Source organism: Neophocaena asiaeorientalis, unplaced genomic scaffold (assembly GCF_003031525.2).
Source record: "Neophocaena asiaeorientalis asiaeorientalis breed wild unplaced genomic scaffold, Neophocaena_asiaeorientalis_V1.1 scaffold217, whole genome shotgun sequence".
Lineage (NCBI taxonomy): Eukaryota > Metazoa > Chordata > Mammalia > Artiodactyla > Phocoenidae > Neophocaena > Neophocaena asiaeorientalis.
In genome coordinates this window covers 1,526,045-1,540,549 of record NW_020172293.1, presented here as the reverse complement: position 1 = coordinate 1,540,549, position 14,505 = coordinate 1,526,045, and the positions used below count along the sequence as shown (strand labels likewise).

Here is a 14,505-nt window from a genome sequence, read left to right as displayed (position 1 = left end):
ATAAAGCAGTACTTCAGCAGATTCATATCGTGGTTGATCAGTGTTGCTTGATTACAGTTAGATCAGCTTCATTTTCAAATTATGTTCCTTTGTATTCATGAATATACCAAAAAAAGAAAAGATTCGTTCAGCTTAAAATGAAAGGAATTAATAACAGAATCTTCTAAGTGGCATTCAGAGCTTTATTGCTAATCATATTTTCCGGTTCCTTACTTGTGTAACCTTGTTTCTGGCCCTCTACTCAGTAACAACAGAACAAGTCGTAAAGGCATTCTACTATAAAGGCCCCTCTATGCTGCAGTTTCCTCCATGTTTTGAACACTTCTCCTTTCAGGTCACCTCTGTGTATCCTGAATATTCCTCAGAGATTTCTGCTGGACTCAAAAGAAAAAATCTTCCCCCCAGTAGTCATTGTTTCTATTCGGCTAAGTATTTATGTTTTCCTCTAGGGCTCTCAGTTCAAAGCAAGAAGCTTCGTTCAAAGAAGAAAAATTATCAGCTAGAAAAAAATGTGTCATATATTAAGTGCTTTCAGAGAAACAAGGAAACTGTCATTCCATATAAAGAATGATTAAAAACTAATTATCTGTCTTTAAATTGGAAAATGATGGTAATGCTTCATTATACCTGGCAGAATCTTAATGCAGCAATGACATTAGTCTGGCTGGCTCTGCCTCTTAATTTTTTTTTTTTTTTTTTTTTGCGGTACGCGGGCCTCTCACTGTTGTGGCCTCTCCCGCTGCAGAGCACAGGCTCCGGACACGCAGGCCCAGCGGCCATGGCTCAGCCGCTCCGCGGCATGTGGGATCCTCCCGGACCGGGGCACGAACCCGTGTCCCCTGCATCGGCAGGCGGACTCTCAACCCCTGCACCACCAGGGAAGCCCTGCCTCTTAATTTTTATCATTACTGACCAATGTGCACAATCCAACCTTATATCTTATCTTTCTAGGAATCCACCCCCAAAACTGAGGCAGCCTGAGATATGGTCAGCAGAATTCAATGACTTCATCAGCAAGTGAGTAATAATAGAGTCTTTTAAAAGAATTAACGAGATCCCGTCCTGCTGTAACTTTGAGATGTGCTTTTTATAACAATTCCTCTGTGCTTCCGAATCTCCTCCTTATCTATTAAATAGCCCCAGAAGGTTCCATGATTTTCTTCAAAACAAGCATTTGTAGCGTCTTCTGAATGTTCAGTGAACCCATTATTATTCTGATAATGATCTCAGGGTCTTGTTCGTTCACTTATCGATAGCTGTGCTTCTGCAGACATTGCATTGTCCATGAACCCGTTCTTCTGTCCACCTGCCCTTTGCAGCCTCACCCTCAGCTTGTCTCACCTTCTCACCCGTTGTCTGTTCAGTCCGTTTCTTAGCCCTTTGTGCATCGCTGATTCCCATCACAGGGAAGTTGTCATTGCACTTGGTGAGTCAGATAATCATACAGATAAAATGCTTATACGTTTGAAGTTCACTTTTAATTTGACAGATATTTAGTACAAGTGCAGTGCCTCCAGACAATTGACTAGAAGCTATGAGTCAGCCATTTCTAAATCTGTCCATGAACTTTTTTCACACTCTTTATCATGACTTCACCTTGAGAAAATAAGGGAAGGGATGACTGCAAGTTGTAAATGGGAGAAGGGGGGTCATTAAGCTTTTTTTTTTTTTTTTTTTTTTTTTTGCTGTACACAGGCCTCTCACTGCTGTAGACTCTCCCATTGCGGAGCACAGGCTCCGGACGCGCAGGCTCAGCGGCCATGGCTCACGGGCCCAGCCGCTCCGCGGCATGTGGGATCTTCCCGGACCGGGGCACGAACCCGTGTCCCCTGCATCGGCAGGCAGACTCTCAACCACTGCGCCACCAGGGAAGCCCGGTCATTAAGCTTTGATGTGTCAAAGCTCACTCAGAAAATGTAAAGAGGGCAAAAAAGTAGAGGAACCGGTCATCCTTGTCCATACTGCTATCACTGGTTTTCCTACCAAGAATATCTGCTTGTTTCTATAAAGAGAGTTATTTAAGGGTTATGAAAATACAAGAAAGATCGATAATCTGCTTTTTCTTTTAGTTTTCACTTAAATAATCTTTACTGAGTATGTACTATGCACTGCAGAATAGTTAATAAACTGCAGTCGAATTTCACAGACCTCTCAGGAGAATTGTTGGTAGCTTTGAAGGGCTCCCCACGATTCATAGCCGTGCCCCGTGTCCGCAGATCCTTCCGTGTGGATCCTCAGTGGGACTTGGTGACTTTGACATACTCGGCACAATTTCACCTCTGAGCAACATTTCCTGGTTTCCCCCAAGCAGTTAGGACTCTGCCCTGCGAGCTCTCCCGTCCTTTGTTCTTCTTCCTCTAGTAGCATTTCCTCTTTTATTTCACTACCTGTTTAGAGGTCTTTCTCCCTCACTAGCCAGTAAACAACTCCAGGGCACCGAATGTGCCTTACTTGTCACTGTAACTCCGGTGCCTAGCTGAGTGGCTGGTTGGTACACCTTAGCTATCTGCTAATGTTTTACCTGAATAAAATAACCTCCTACGTGACTAAACTCAATACGTAGATGTGAGTGCTGCAGGTGGCAGAAATCGACACATTCTCTGAAACTAAATGAAAACTAAGAGCACTTGTTCTTATTTTCAGACATTGTCCTCCTCATTCCTTAGCATCTTTTAGCATCCCTGGGTAGTATCTTTTTAGGTAAGCCCAACAGAATAAGTTGCCAAATTCTCATCCCAGGGGGATTAACAATGCAGATGAGAAATGGCATGGGTCAGATCAGGCATGAGTTCCTTCTTCTTTTTTCTTTTTTTCTACCCCCAAATGACAGCCCCACTCTGACTAGTTTTCTCATAATCATAGATCCTCAGAACCTCAGGGTTGGAAGGGTATGCAGAGCGTAAATCTGTCTTGAACATGTGCATCGAGGGGCCATCCAATCAGTAAACCCCTAATAAAAATAATCCTACTTCCCAATGTGGTCCTTTCCATCTTTGATAAGCCTAACTATCAAAAAGTTCTCCCTTATACTGACCAGAAATCTGTGTCTCTCTTCACTCTCCCCATCGATCCTAGATTTTTTTGTCCCTTGTGACTGAAAACTAGTCTAATCCCTCTTCCAAATATCTGAAGACAGTGGGTTAAACATCCAGTGTTTGTTCCAGTATTCCTCCTGTGATGCCGTTTCAGGTGCTTTCACCTGGTTGATCCTATCAAGAGGTGTGGTACACATTCGTACTTCTCCTGGAGGACCTCAAAAAACATCCACTGGCATGGGATTTAAACATCCTCAGCACATAAGCCCTCGCAGATGGGTTAGCAGTTTTATCACGTAGGAAGAAATAGATCAATTGAGAAACCTTTAGAAGCATTAAGGGGGCTTTCCTGGTGGCGCAGTGGTTGAGAGTCCACCTGCCGATGTAGGGGACATGGGTTCGTGCCCCGGTCCGGGAAGATCCCACATGCCGTGGAGCGGCTGGGCCTGTGAGCCATGGCCACTGAGCCTGCGCGTCCGGAGCCTGTGCTCCGCAACGGGAGAGGCTACACAGTGAGAGGCCCGCATACCGCAAAAAAAAAAGCATTAGGGAAGGGAAACTGAAAAGTTTGTTTTAATTCTAGGTAAGCATTAAAACTGTAATGACTACATTGTTGTTTATCTTTAGCTACTGACGTGTAAAGGAGACTTTGCAATGGAGACTGAGTTCAGTTATCACTCTGCAGTAATGCTTACTGGGAGGCTAGGGAAGGGGAATTTAGTTGGAAGTTGATATCACTACGGTGTAATCTCTCACAGATAAATTCATCATATTACAGTTCTAACATTGTTTGAGATGTGCTTCCTGGGCCGAGCATCGATGAAGAACATCATTCCATTGTGTTAGAGCAGTTTTTAGGACTGTGAATGATAAATGCAAAACTCTAACTTATCTAATAATGGCATGTTCCTTTTTGCCAGTGCAGGTGCTTGACTAAAGATTATGAAAAACGTCCGACAGTGTCAGATCTTTTACAGCATAAGTTCATTACTCAAGTTGAAGGCAAAGATGCGATGTTACAAAAACAACTCACGGAATTCATTGGTATTTACCAGTGCACGGGAGGCTCAGAAAAGGCCAGGTAATTAAATAGCATCTTGACTCCAGAATCCAAAGATCATCTAAAGAGTCTGACAATTTTATAATGCAATGCTTGCTAAGGTGAGGAAAGAACTCCCTGGTTTAATGATTTAAATTCCCTGGTTGTGGTTTGCAGATAAAGCGGTATTTGAATGAAAAGTGAATGTCACATGTTGAGTTGCATCCTGATATGGTAAAATTACTGGCATCATTTTTTTTTCTTTCTGTTTGAATTTTATTTTATATTTTTTATACAGCAGGTCCTTATTAGTCATCCATTTTATACACATCAGTGTATACATGTCAATCCCAATCTCCCAATTCATCACACCACCACCGCCCCCCACCACTTTCCCCCATTGGTGTGCATATCTTTGTTCTCTACATCTGTGTCTCAACTTCTGCCCTGCAAACCGGTTCATCTGTACCATTTTTTAGGTTCTACATATATGCGTTAGTATACGATATTTGTTTTTCTCCTTCTGACTTACTTCACTCTGTATGACAGTCTCTAGATTCATCCACGTCTCTACAAATGACCCAATTTCATTCCTTTTTATGGTTAAGTAATATTCCATTGTATATATGTACCACATCTTGTTTATCCATTCGTCTGTCCATGGGCATTTAGGTTGCTTCCATGACCTGGCTATTGGAAGTAACACAGCAATGAACATTGGGGTGCATGTGTCTTTTTGAATTATGTTTTTCTCAGGGTATATGCCCAGTAGTGGGATTGCTGAGTTGTATGGTAGTTCTATTTTTAGTTTTTTAAGGAACCTCCATACTGTTCTCCATAGTGGCTGTATCAATTTACACTGCCACCAACAGTGCAAGAGGGTTCCCTTTTCTCCACACGCTCTCCAGCATTTGTTACTTGTAAATTTTCTGATGATGCCCATTCTAACTGGTGTGAGGTGATACCTCATTGTAGTTTTGATTTGCATTTCTCTAATGATTAGTGATGTTGAGCAGCTTTTCATGTGCTTCTTGGCCATCTGTATGTCTTCTTTGGAGAAATGTCTATTTAGGTCGTCTGCCCATTTTTTGACTGGGTTGTTTGTTTTTTTAATATTGAGCTGCATGAGCTGTTTATGTATTTTGGAGATTAATCCTTTGTCCGTTGATTTGCTTGCAAATATTTTTTCCCATTCTGAAGGTTGTCTTTTCATCTTGTTTGTGTTTTCCTTTGCTTTGCAAAAGGTTTTAAGTTTCATTAGGTTCCATTTGTTTATTTTTGTTTTTATTTCCATTACTCTAGGAGGTGGATCAAAAAAGATCTTGATGTGATTTATGTCAAAGAGTGTTCTTCCTATGTTTTCCTCTAAGAGTTTTATAGTGTCCAGTCTTACATTTAAGTCTCTAATCCATTTTGACTTTATTTCTGTGTATGGGAGTGTTCTAATTTCATTCTTTTATTTCTGGTTTTGTGCCAGTACTATATTGTCTTGATTACTGTACTGTAGTCTGAAGTTAGGGAGTCTGATTCCTCCACCTCTGTTTTTTTCCCCTCAAGACTGCTTTGGCTATTCGTGGTCTTTTGTGTCTCCATACAGATTTTAAGATTTTTTGTTTAATCCATTCACGTTTAAGGTAATTATCGATATGTCTGTTCCTATTACCATTGTCTTAATTGTTTTGGGTTTGTTTTTGTAGGTCCTTTTCTTGTCTTGTATTTTGCACTTAGGGAAGTTCCTTTGGCATTTGTTGTAGAGCTGGTTTGGTGGTGCTGAATTCTCTTAGCTTTTGCTTCTATGTAAAGCTTTTGATTTCTCCATCCAATCTGAGTGAGATCCTTGCCAGGCAGAGTAGTCTTCATTGTAGGTTCTTCCCTTTCATCACTTTAAATATGTCCTGCCACTCCCTTCTGGCTTGTAGAGTTTCTGCTGAGAAATCAGCTGTTAACCTTATGGGAGTTCCCTTGTATGTTATTTGTCGTTTTTACCTTGCTGCTTTCAGTAATTTTTCTTTGTCTTTAATTATTGTCACTTTGATTACTGTGTGTCTCAGAGTGTTTCTCCTTGGGTTTATCCTGCCTGGGACTCTGTGCACTTCCTGGACTTGGGTGGCTATTTCCTTTCCCATGTTAGGGAAGTTTTTGACTATAATCTCTTCACATATTTTCTTGGGTCCTTTCTCTCTCCCTTCTCCTTCTGGGACCCCTATAATGTGAATGTTGTTGCATTTAATGTTGTCCCAGACGTCTCTTAGACTGTCTTCATTTCTTTTCATACTTTTTTCTTTATTCTGTTCCATGGCAGTGAATTCCACCATTCTGTCTTCCAGGTCACTTATCTGCTCTTCTACCTCAGTTATTCTGCTATTGATTCCTTCTAGTGTATTTTTCATTTCAGTTATTGTGTTGTACATCTCTGTTTGTTTGTTCTTTAATTCTTCTAGATCTTTGTTAAGCATTTCTTGCATCTTCTCGATCTTTGCCTCCATTCTTTTTCTGAGGTCCTGGATCATCTTCACTATCATTATTCTGAATTCTTTTTCTGGAAGATTGCCTATCTCCACTTCATTTAGTTGTTTCTCTGGAATTTTATCTTGTTCCTTCATCTGGTACATAGCGCTCTGCCTTTTCATCTTGTCTGTCTTTCTGTGAATGTGGTTTTTGTTCCACAGGCTGCAGGATTGTAGTTCTTCTTGCTTCTGCTGTCTGCCTTCTGGTCTGGACTTGCTTAGTTCTGGTGACTGGGAAGTCCAAAATCAAGGCACTAGCAGATGTGGTGTCTGGTACCCACTTCCTTGTTCACGGAGGGAGAGATCTGGCAGAATTTTTTAAACAGCCTCATGAGAACAAATAATGTAAACTCCAATCGATGGTTAGCATTGACTTATATTTTCTTGCATTTGTCTCCTCTTCTGTGAAGTAAGATATCTTAGATTTGAGATTTAAAATGGAATGTAACACTTGAAATAGTTTTTTACACTATTATTTTTTGGTATCATTTTCCCTGGTTGAATTATATTCAAAAATCATTTTCAATATTTTATTTATACTTCCTATTTTGATTTTTAATGATCTATTATGTATAGTTTTTATAATATTGAATATGTTTACTTATAGATAGTATATATGTTTATTTTAGGAAATTTAGAAGCTACATAGACATGTACAACATAAAATCAATCAATTATAACATTTTAATCTTTAACCTTCTAGTATCTTATGAATGGAAATACATTTAAAAACAAAATTGGAATATATGTGTCCTGGAGCCTGCATTCTTTCACTGACTAGCAAATACCCATGTCTTTAAATATCCTTCTACCACAAATATTAAAAATTTTTATTTTTTATTGGAGTATAGTTGATTAACAATGTTGTTTTAGTTTCAGGTGTACAGTAAGGTGATTCAGTTATACATATACATGTATCTATTTTTCAAGTTCTTTTCCCATTTAGGTTATTACAGAATATTGAGCTGAGTTCCTTGTGCTATACAGTAGGTCCTTGTTATCTGTTTTAAATATAGCAGTGTGTACATGTCAATTCTAAACTCCCAATCTATCCCTCCTTTGTTAGTGTGTATATGTCCATGACTCTCTCTCGCCCTGTCAAAACTCACCCTTCCCCCTCCCCATATCCTTAAGTCCGTTCTCCAGTAGGTCTGCGCCTCTATTCCTGTCTTATCCCTAGGTTCTTCATGACATTTTTTCCCCTTAAATTCCATATATATGTGTTAGCATACGGTATTTGTCTTTCTGACTTACTTCACTCTGTATGACAGACTCTAGGTCTATCCATCTCATTACAAATATCTCAATTTCATTTCTTTTTAAGGCTGAGTAATATTCCATTGTGTATATTGTACCACATCTTCTTTATCCATTCATCTGTTGATGGACATTTAGGTTGCTTCCATGTCTTGGCTGTTGTAAACAACGCTGCAGTGAACATTGGGTTGCATGTATTCTTTCGAACCATGTTTTTCTCTGGGTATATGCCCAGGAGTGGGATTGCTGGATCATATGGTAGTTCTATATTTAGTTTTTTAGGGAACCTCCATGCTGTTTTCCATAGTAGCTGTACCAATTTACATTCCCACCAACAGTGTAGGAGGGTTCCCTTTTCTCCACACCCTTTCCAGCTTTTATTTTTTGTAGACTTTTTGATGATGGCCATTCTGACTGGTGTGAGGTGATGTCTCATTGGAGTTTTTATTTGCATTTCTCTAATAATTAGCAGTGTTGAGCATCTTTTCATGTACCTCTTGTTCATCTGTATGTCTTCTTTGGAGAAATGTCTATTTAGATTTTGCGGTACGCGGGCCTCTCCCTGTTGCGGCCTCTCCTGTTGTGGAGCACAGTCTCCGGACGCGCAGGCTCAGCGGCCATGGCTCACTGGCCTAGCTGCTCCACGGCATGTGGGATCTTCCCAGACCAGGGCACGAACCCGCATCCCCTGCATTGGCAGGCGGACTCTCAACCACTGCACCACCAGGGAAGCCCTCTGCCCATTTTTTGATTGAGTTGTTTGTCTTTTTAATATTGAGCTGCATGAGCTGTTTGTATATTTTGGAGATTAATCCCTTGTTGGTCGCATTGCTTACAAATATTTTCTCCCAGTCTGTACCACAAACTTTTTAAATTGCTGTACAACATTCTCTTGCATGACTATTCAATGATTGATTTAAATAACCCCCTATTATTGGGCATTTAGGTTGTTATTCATTATTTTAAATTCTAGTAAGTAACACTGTAATGAATAGAGTTGTATACAAATCTCTTACTACTTCTGTAAGATAAATTCCTGTAGATGGTATTGTTAAGTCAAAGAATAGTCTTTTGTAATTTAAGTTTATTCATGAGAATCCTATTAATTGCATGTCAGGAGTGTATCGCTGTTTAGGGAGCTGGGAGAAGTGTGTAGAAAATAGGGCATGACCTAAAAAAGCAGTTATATTTGAATTCCTGTTGTGGTTTAATATATTTAATTCCTATTTCTTTAATGCCTACTATGTGCAGGGCATTGTATTAAGACTTTATATCAAGTGATTTTACAACAACCCTGAGGGAAATGTTTTATGATCCCCGATTTTCACAGCAAGAAGAACTGAGGTTTGCAGAGGCTAATTAACTTGTAGAAAGCTGCACAGGTAATGAATGACTTAGCAGGGATTCAAATCCTAATCCCAATGACAAAGCTTTATTCCCATGAATGGCCAATGATTGTGGCCAATTTTGAGTCCTTGCGTAAGTGAGTTTACAGCCTTGCTGGAGAGACCTTCAGTGAGGAAAAATTTAAGTTGTGAGTGGAATAGAGTGCCAGAAAGAAGGAACTGGGCACGTAGTTTCTAGGGAGGAGGTGGTTGGTTGTGGGCTTGTAATGCCCATCTTTGTGTCTCTGTGTGGGTATAGCTCCACAGTCTGCTGCAATCCCATCCTTCCCAAAGCAAATGGACAAACCACAAGCAAACAAGCAAATAAAAAACAGAGATTGAGGTGTACCAATGTTGTATAGGGTGTCCAGTGTCAAGAACTGTGAAGGGTCTGAAGTTTTATCCTACTTGCAAGCTAATAAGTTGACCTGCCAATTTCATGAATGCTGGCAGAAGAGACCCTTGATCAGAGACAGAGGCCTTTATTATGCACAGTTAAGCCCACAGCATGAATTTTACATTCATGTTGGTTGTCCTTGCCCTGTAAGTCCTAGGGGTGATGTGGAATGGCCTTGGTAGATGGTGTATACACAGTGGGTTTGCCTCACAGTTTGGGAACCCTGAGCTTGAGAAACTCTAATCTTTTAAAGGGGTTGCTAGCAAATCTGCCTAAACTTTGCCCTGGAGCAGACTTTATCTTTACTATTCCGGACAGCAAACAAAACTTCCATGTGTCCTGGAGGGAGACACTATCTTTATATATATGTTTGTATAGCAAACATGGTAAATGTAGTCTAGAACAAAAGCTAATACAAGAGGTGAAGAAATGTGAGAGACTCGTGGAGAATTGCCTTCCAACATTCAAGCATTAAAGAATGGTTGAACCACACAGTATTTAGATTAAAAGCCTGGTGCTCTAAGTTCTAGTGATTAAAAGAAATTATTGACAACTACTATATATTAGACACTATGTTAGCCTAAGCTCAATACTTCTGCTTGAGTCACAAAATATATTCTTCTTTATCCAGTTAAGAATTCAGAATATGCTTTCAATATGAGAACTCAAGTCTTACTCAGTTATGGAAATTTTTCAGTCATTATTCCTTTAAATATTGATCTTCTCTCATCTTTTTATTTTCTGCTCCTAAGAGATAAATATTGGAATGTCCTAATTTACCTTAAATGTCTTATAATTTCTCTTTCATGTGTGTCATCGGTTTATCAATCTCTGCTGCATTTTAGATAATTTCTTCAAAATTATTTTCCAGTTCACTAATTCTCTCTTAGACTAGGCCTAGTTAGAGCTATCCTACATACTGATTTTTCGTGTCGATATTTCTGTGTTTTTCATTTCTAGAATTTCTCACTGTTTTATTTTTTTAACCATTTATTCTTTCATCATATCTGACTTTTATATCTGGCCTTTCATATCTGGCTAATTTCTTTGTCTTTTTTGTGAATGTAATTCTTTCCTTTTTCTCTTGATCTTACACTACTTAGCAGTCATTTTTTGATTTGCATTTTAACAAGATTGAAATGTCCTTATGAATGAGTTCATTTGTTTCCTCAATGTGTGGTTTCCTTCTGTGATTTAGAATTTTAGTTTGCTCTCCCATCTTTATTTTTTAAAATATTTTATTTATTTTTAAATATTTCTGTATTTTCTTTATTTTTTTGGCTGCGTCAGGTCTTAGTTGTGGCATGCAGCTTCTTCGTTGAGGTGTGCGGGATCTCTCATTGCAGCGCATGGGCTTCTCTCTAGTAGTGGTGTGCAGGTTTTCTCTCTCTAGTTGTGGTGCATGGGCTCCAGGACACATGGACTCTGTAGTTGTGGTGTGCAGGTTCTGTAGTTTGCGGCACATGGGCTCTCTCATTGAAGTGCATGAGCTCAGTAGTTGTGGCACGTGGGCTTAGTTGCCCCACGGCATGTGGGATCTTAGTTTTCCAACCAGGGATTGAACCCATATCCCCTGCATTGGAAGGTGGTTTCTTTACCACTGGACCACCAGGGAAGTCCCCACTCTCCCATGTTTAATAGGTGATCTTTTGTTTTGTTTCTTCCCCTCTTTTAGAGATTTTGCCTTTGCTGTAATCCAGCTTCAAGTGCCCCCAGTCCAGAGCCTTTCTGTCCATCATGACTTTGAGGATACTGCAGATCTAGTCACTGAGCCAGTATGAAGTAGACCCCATGTCTCTGCCCTGTCCTGCCATCTTAGGTACCTGGTTCTATAAACGGAAGAAGGTGCAGAATTTTTTCAGTCTTCTCTCTCCAGGCAAGGCACACATTCAGTTCCATTCTCTCCACCAAGCACAGGTCAGGGCTTTCGTTCTGCTTCCTTCCCTTCCAGGCCTATTCTGCCTATTTCTAGTCCTGGACTTCGAGTCACCTATGGTTTCTGCTCTCTTACCCAGTGTGTATCTCATCCATTAGGTCCACCATAATGCTCACCTGGTTTTAGAGAATGTCTTTGTCATTTTAATTCTTTTAAAAAATATTTTAAAATATATTTTATCTTTCAAAAGTGAATGTTTGGAGGGGATGGAAGTGGAGCTGGAATCATGAACCCACAGCACCATTTGAGCACAGATCTGTGACCTTATAGGAGGGGGAAGGAAAATGCTCTCAGCATTTTTATACTAGTCCCAAAGTGTGAGACATACTCAGGGAAGTGAAAAGAGGGTCTGGGATGCTGCTGGCACCACCTTAGGCAAAAATAACGCTCTTCAAGATCATGCAAAATTATTTGATTTGTCATAGTTCCTAACATCGATAAAATTGATCCAAAACCCAGCTGTACTAAATCAATATACCTAAATCTAAGCTGACATTTTTTGGTATGTGGAATTAGATTGATGCATATGCTTGGCAGGATAAGTATTTTTTTATTCACAATTCAGTTTTAAAGTTGACTTTCCTATAAATTGAATACAAACTGAGTTCTTTAAATTTCTTGATGGTGGGGAGGGGGTGGTGTTGGAAGCTAGTGTGGAATGAAAACAAGAACTCTCTCTTTTAAGTTAAGGCCTGAACAGAACAAACAAGTCACTCAAATAACTTAGCTGTTCTGAGGAATCAAGGTGCATATGAATATAGCAACCACTCCTATGACAAATTCCTCAACTGTGGGAACGCATTTTTCATAAGTTAAAATTTGTGATGTTAGTATGCAGGCTGGATCAGTGAACAACTTGAATTATAAAGTATTTCAAAAAAAAAGGTTTACTCTTGAATCCGGATTTAAAAATACTCAATTATCCGATTTAATGGGAATAAGTAAAAGTCATTTGTAATTGAAATGTACTCTTCAGCATTCTTGACTAAAAACAATACATGCCAACTTAAGAAGAAAAGCAATTTTGTGAAAAATACTGGGTGGCTCAGAGAACTGAGAGGGAGGCAGAGAGGCAGGCTTAGAAGCAAAGGAAGCAGGGTGCCTCAAATATCCTTTCTTAAGAACTACCTGCCAAGAGGCTGGCACTGAGACCCACCCCCAGCCCTGTAACATTTCCTGCAGCAAAGCAGCGCTGGGTTCTTGAAAGCCACAAGCACCTCAAAGGATTTGTAAACTCAGCTTGAGCTTTGTGCCACTCGCTCGATGTTCTAAGTTCCCTACAGAACCATTGCTCCCCCAGGCTGAGGTCACGGGCCCGGCTGTAGGTGAAAAACGGAGTGAGAAACACTAGGTACTCCCTCACTTCCGGTTTCCAGGTGAGAGGCAGAGTCCAGCATTTCGGAAGGAATTTCACCCCCATGGAGGAAAGGTGTTTTTAGCCGCTGAATCAATGAATACGCATTATGTGGAATATGCAAACAGGATCCTAAAATTCTTTTATATACCTTGAACATTTACCTACAAATATTATTTAAGTAATGATTTGCATACCTTGTAAATAAAGGAAAAACCTAGCCCAATATCTACTCGACTGATAATAAATTCCCAATTAAAATTCCTTTTTATGGGGAGTTCCCTGGTGGTCCAGTGGTTAGGACTCAGCACTTTCACTGCTTTGGGCCTGGCTTCAATCCCTGGTTGGGGAACTAAGATCCTGCAAGCCACATGGCATGGCCATAAATAAGTAAGTAAATAAATAAATAAAATTTCTTTTTATGGTAGTTATACTATATATTAACGTTATCTTTTAAAACTTTTCGTGTTTTATATATATACAAAGCAAAATAACTTGATACCCTTAATATTGCTAGTGGTGATTATCTTTGATATGTATAAATTATGTTTTACATGTAGTTTTATAGAAGCAAAAAGGAATATTTATAAGAATTTAGTAACTCAAACAGTTATTTCTTGGGCCAAAAATAATGGCTGTATTTGTGGTGCTGCTCTAATCATCCCACTTGTCCCATATATGATTTTCAAACCAGGATATAAGGCAAATTTGAGACATGGCTCAAAGGATTAACAGACGAAAGACAAAATTTAAAAATTGTCTAACCATTCAGTGCTAAAAGTGCCTGGTTCGGGCTGTCAATTCTTTATTTAGGTGTGGGACTTTATGTAACATACATTCACTAGAATGGGATTTTGATTTTACAAAAAATAAAAAATGAAAGAAGGAAGCAGAAAAATCAATAGGAATTAATAATAGGGTTCTTTCAGTGCGATACAGCGCACAGCCCCATATTACTTTCTGTTTTCTGGGCAAGATACTTTTCCTCTAATGGCTGTGGCTATGTCATGGTGAGAATTATTCACCCTTTGGAGTGTTTACTCCTTCATACACAGGACTTCTCGAAAGCTATCCTGGCTGCTCTCATAATAACTCCTTTTAATTCCCATCTCCACATGAGTATTTCAATGACGCTTGCTTCAAACTCAACCTGTCCAAAATGGAACTTAATGCCGTCCCATCCCCAATTAGTTCTTTGTCCCCTTTCTTTTTAGAGTAGTATCACCACTCATCCCGTTATGCCCACCAAAATCTAGGGATTATCTTATCTTTTCTCTCCTACTTTGCATTTTCAGTCCCTAGCAAGGCTAAATTTCTTACAGCCCCACTCAGCCCATTACCAATGGTGATACAGTTCGTGCTACCATAGAAATGATGGATTGAGACAACATTCACGTTGTCTCCATATTAATTGAGGCCATTGTATAAAGCTCTGGATGAGGTGTTACACAAGGGTCTGACAGCTGAAGCAGCTGTAGACTCCGTGCTCTGAGTTGTCTGTCTTGGACAGACACTGCCACCAGCTCATGCCTGGATGAGACCTTTTCTCCTAGATTTCACACAGATAATTCTTTGCCTCCTTATTTTGATCAAGA

At 39.6% G+C, this 14,505-nt stretch overlaps 1 protein-coding gene across 1 annotated transcript in view; it reads left to right on the top strand.

Moving 5' to 3' along the window:
- Positions 1–14,505, top strand: part of MYO3A (myosin IIIA) — a 182,192-nt gene that overhangs the window by 51,527 nt on the left and 116,160 nt on the right. The window contains exons 9-10 of the mRNA XM_024765514.1: positions 952–1,017; positions 3,961–4,116. Of these exons, the coding sequence (XP_024621282.1) occupies positions 952–1,017; positions 3,961–4,116 (222 nt within the window). The remainder of the gene's footprint in view (positions 1–951; positions 1,018–3,960; positions 4,117–14,505) is intronic.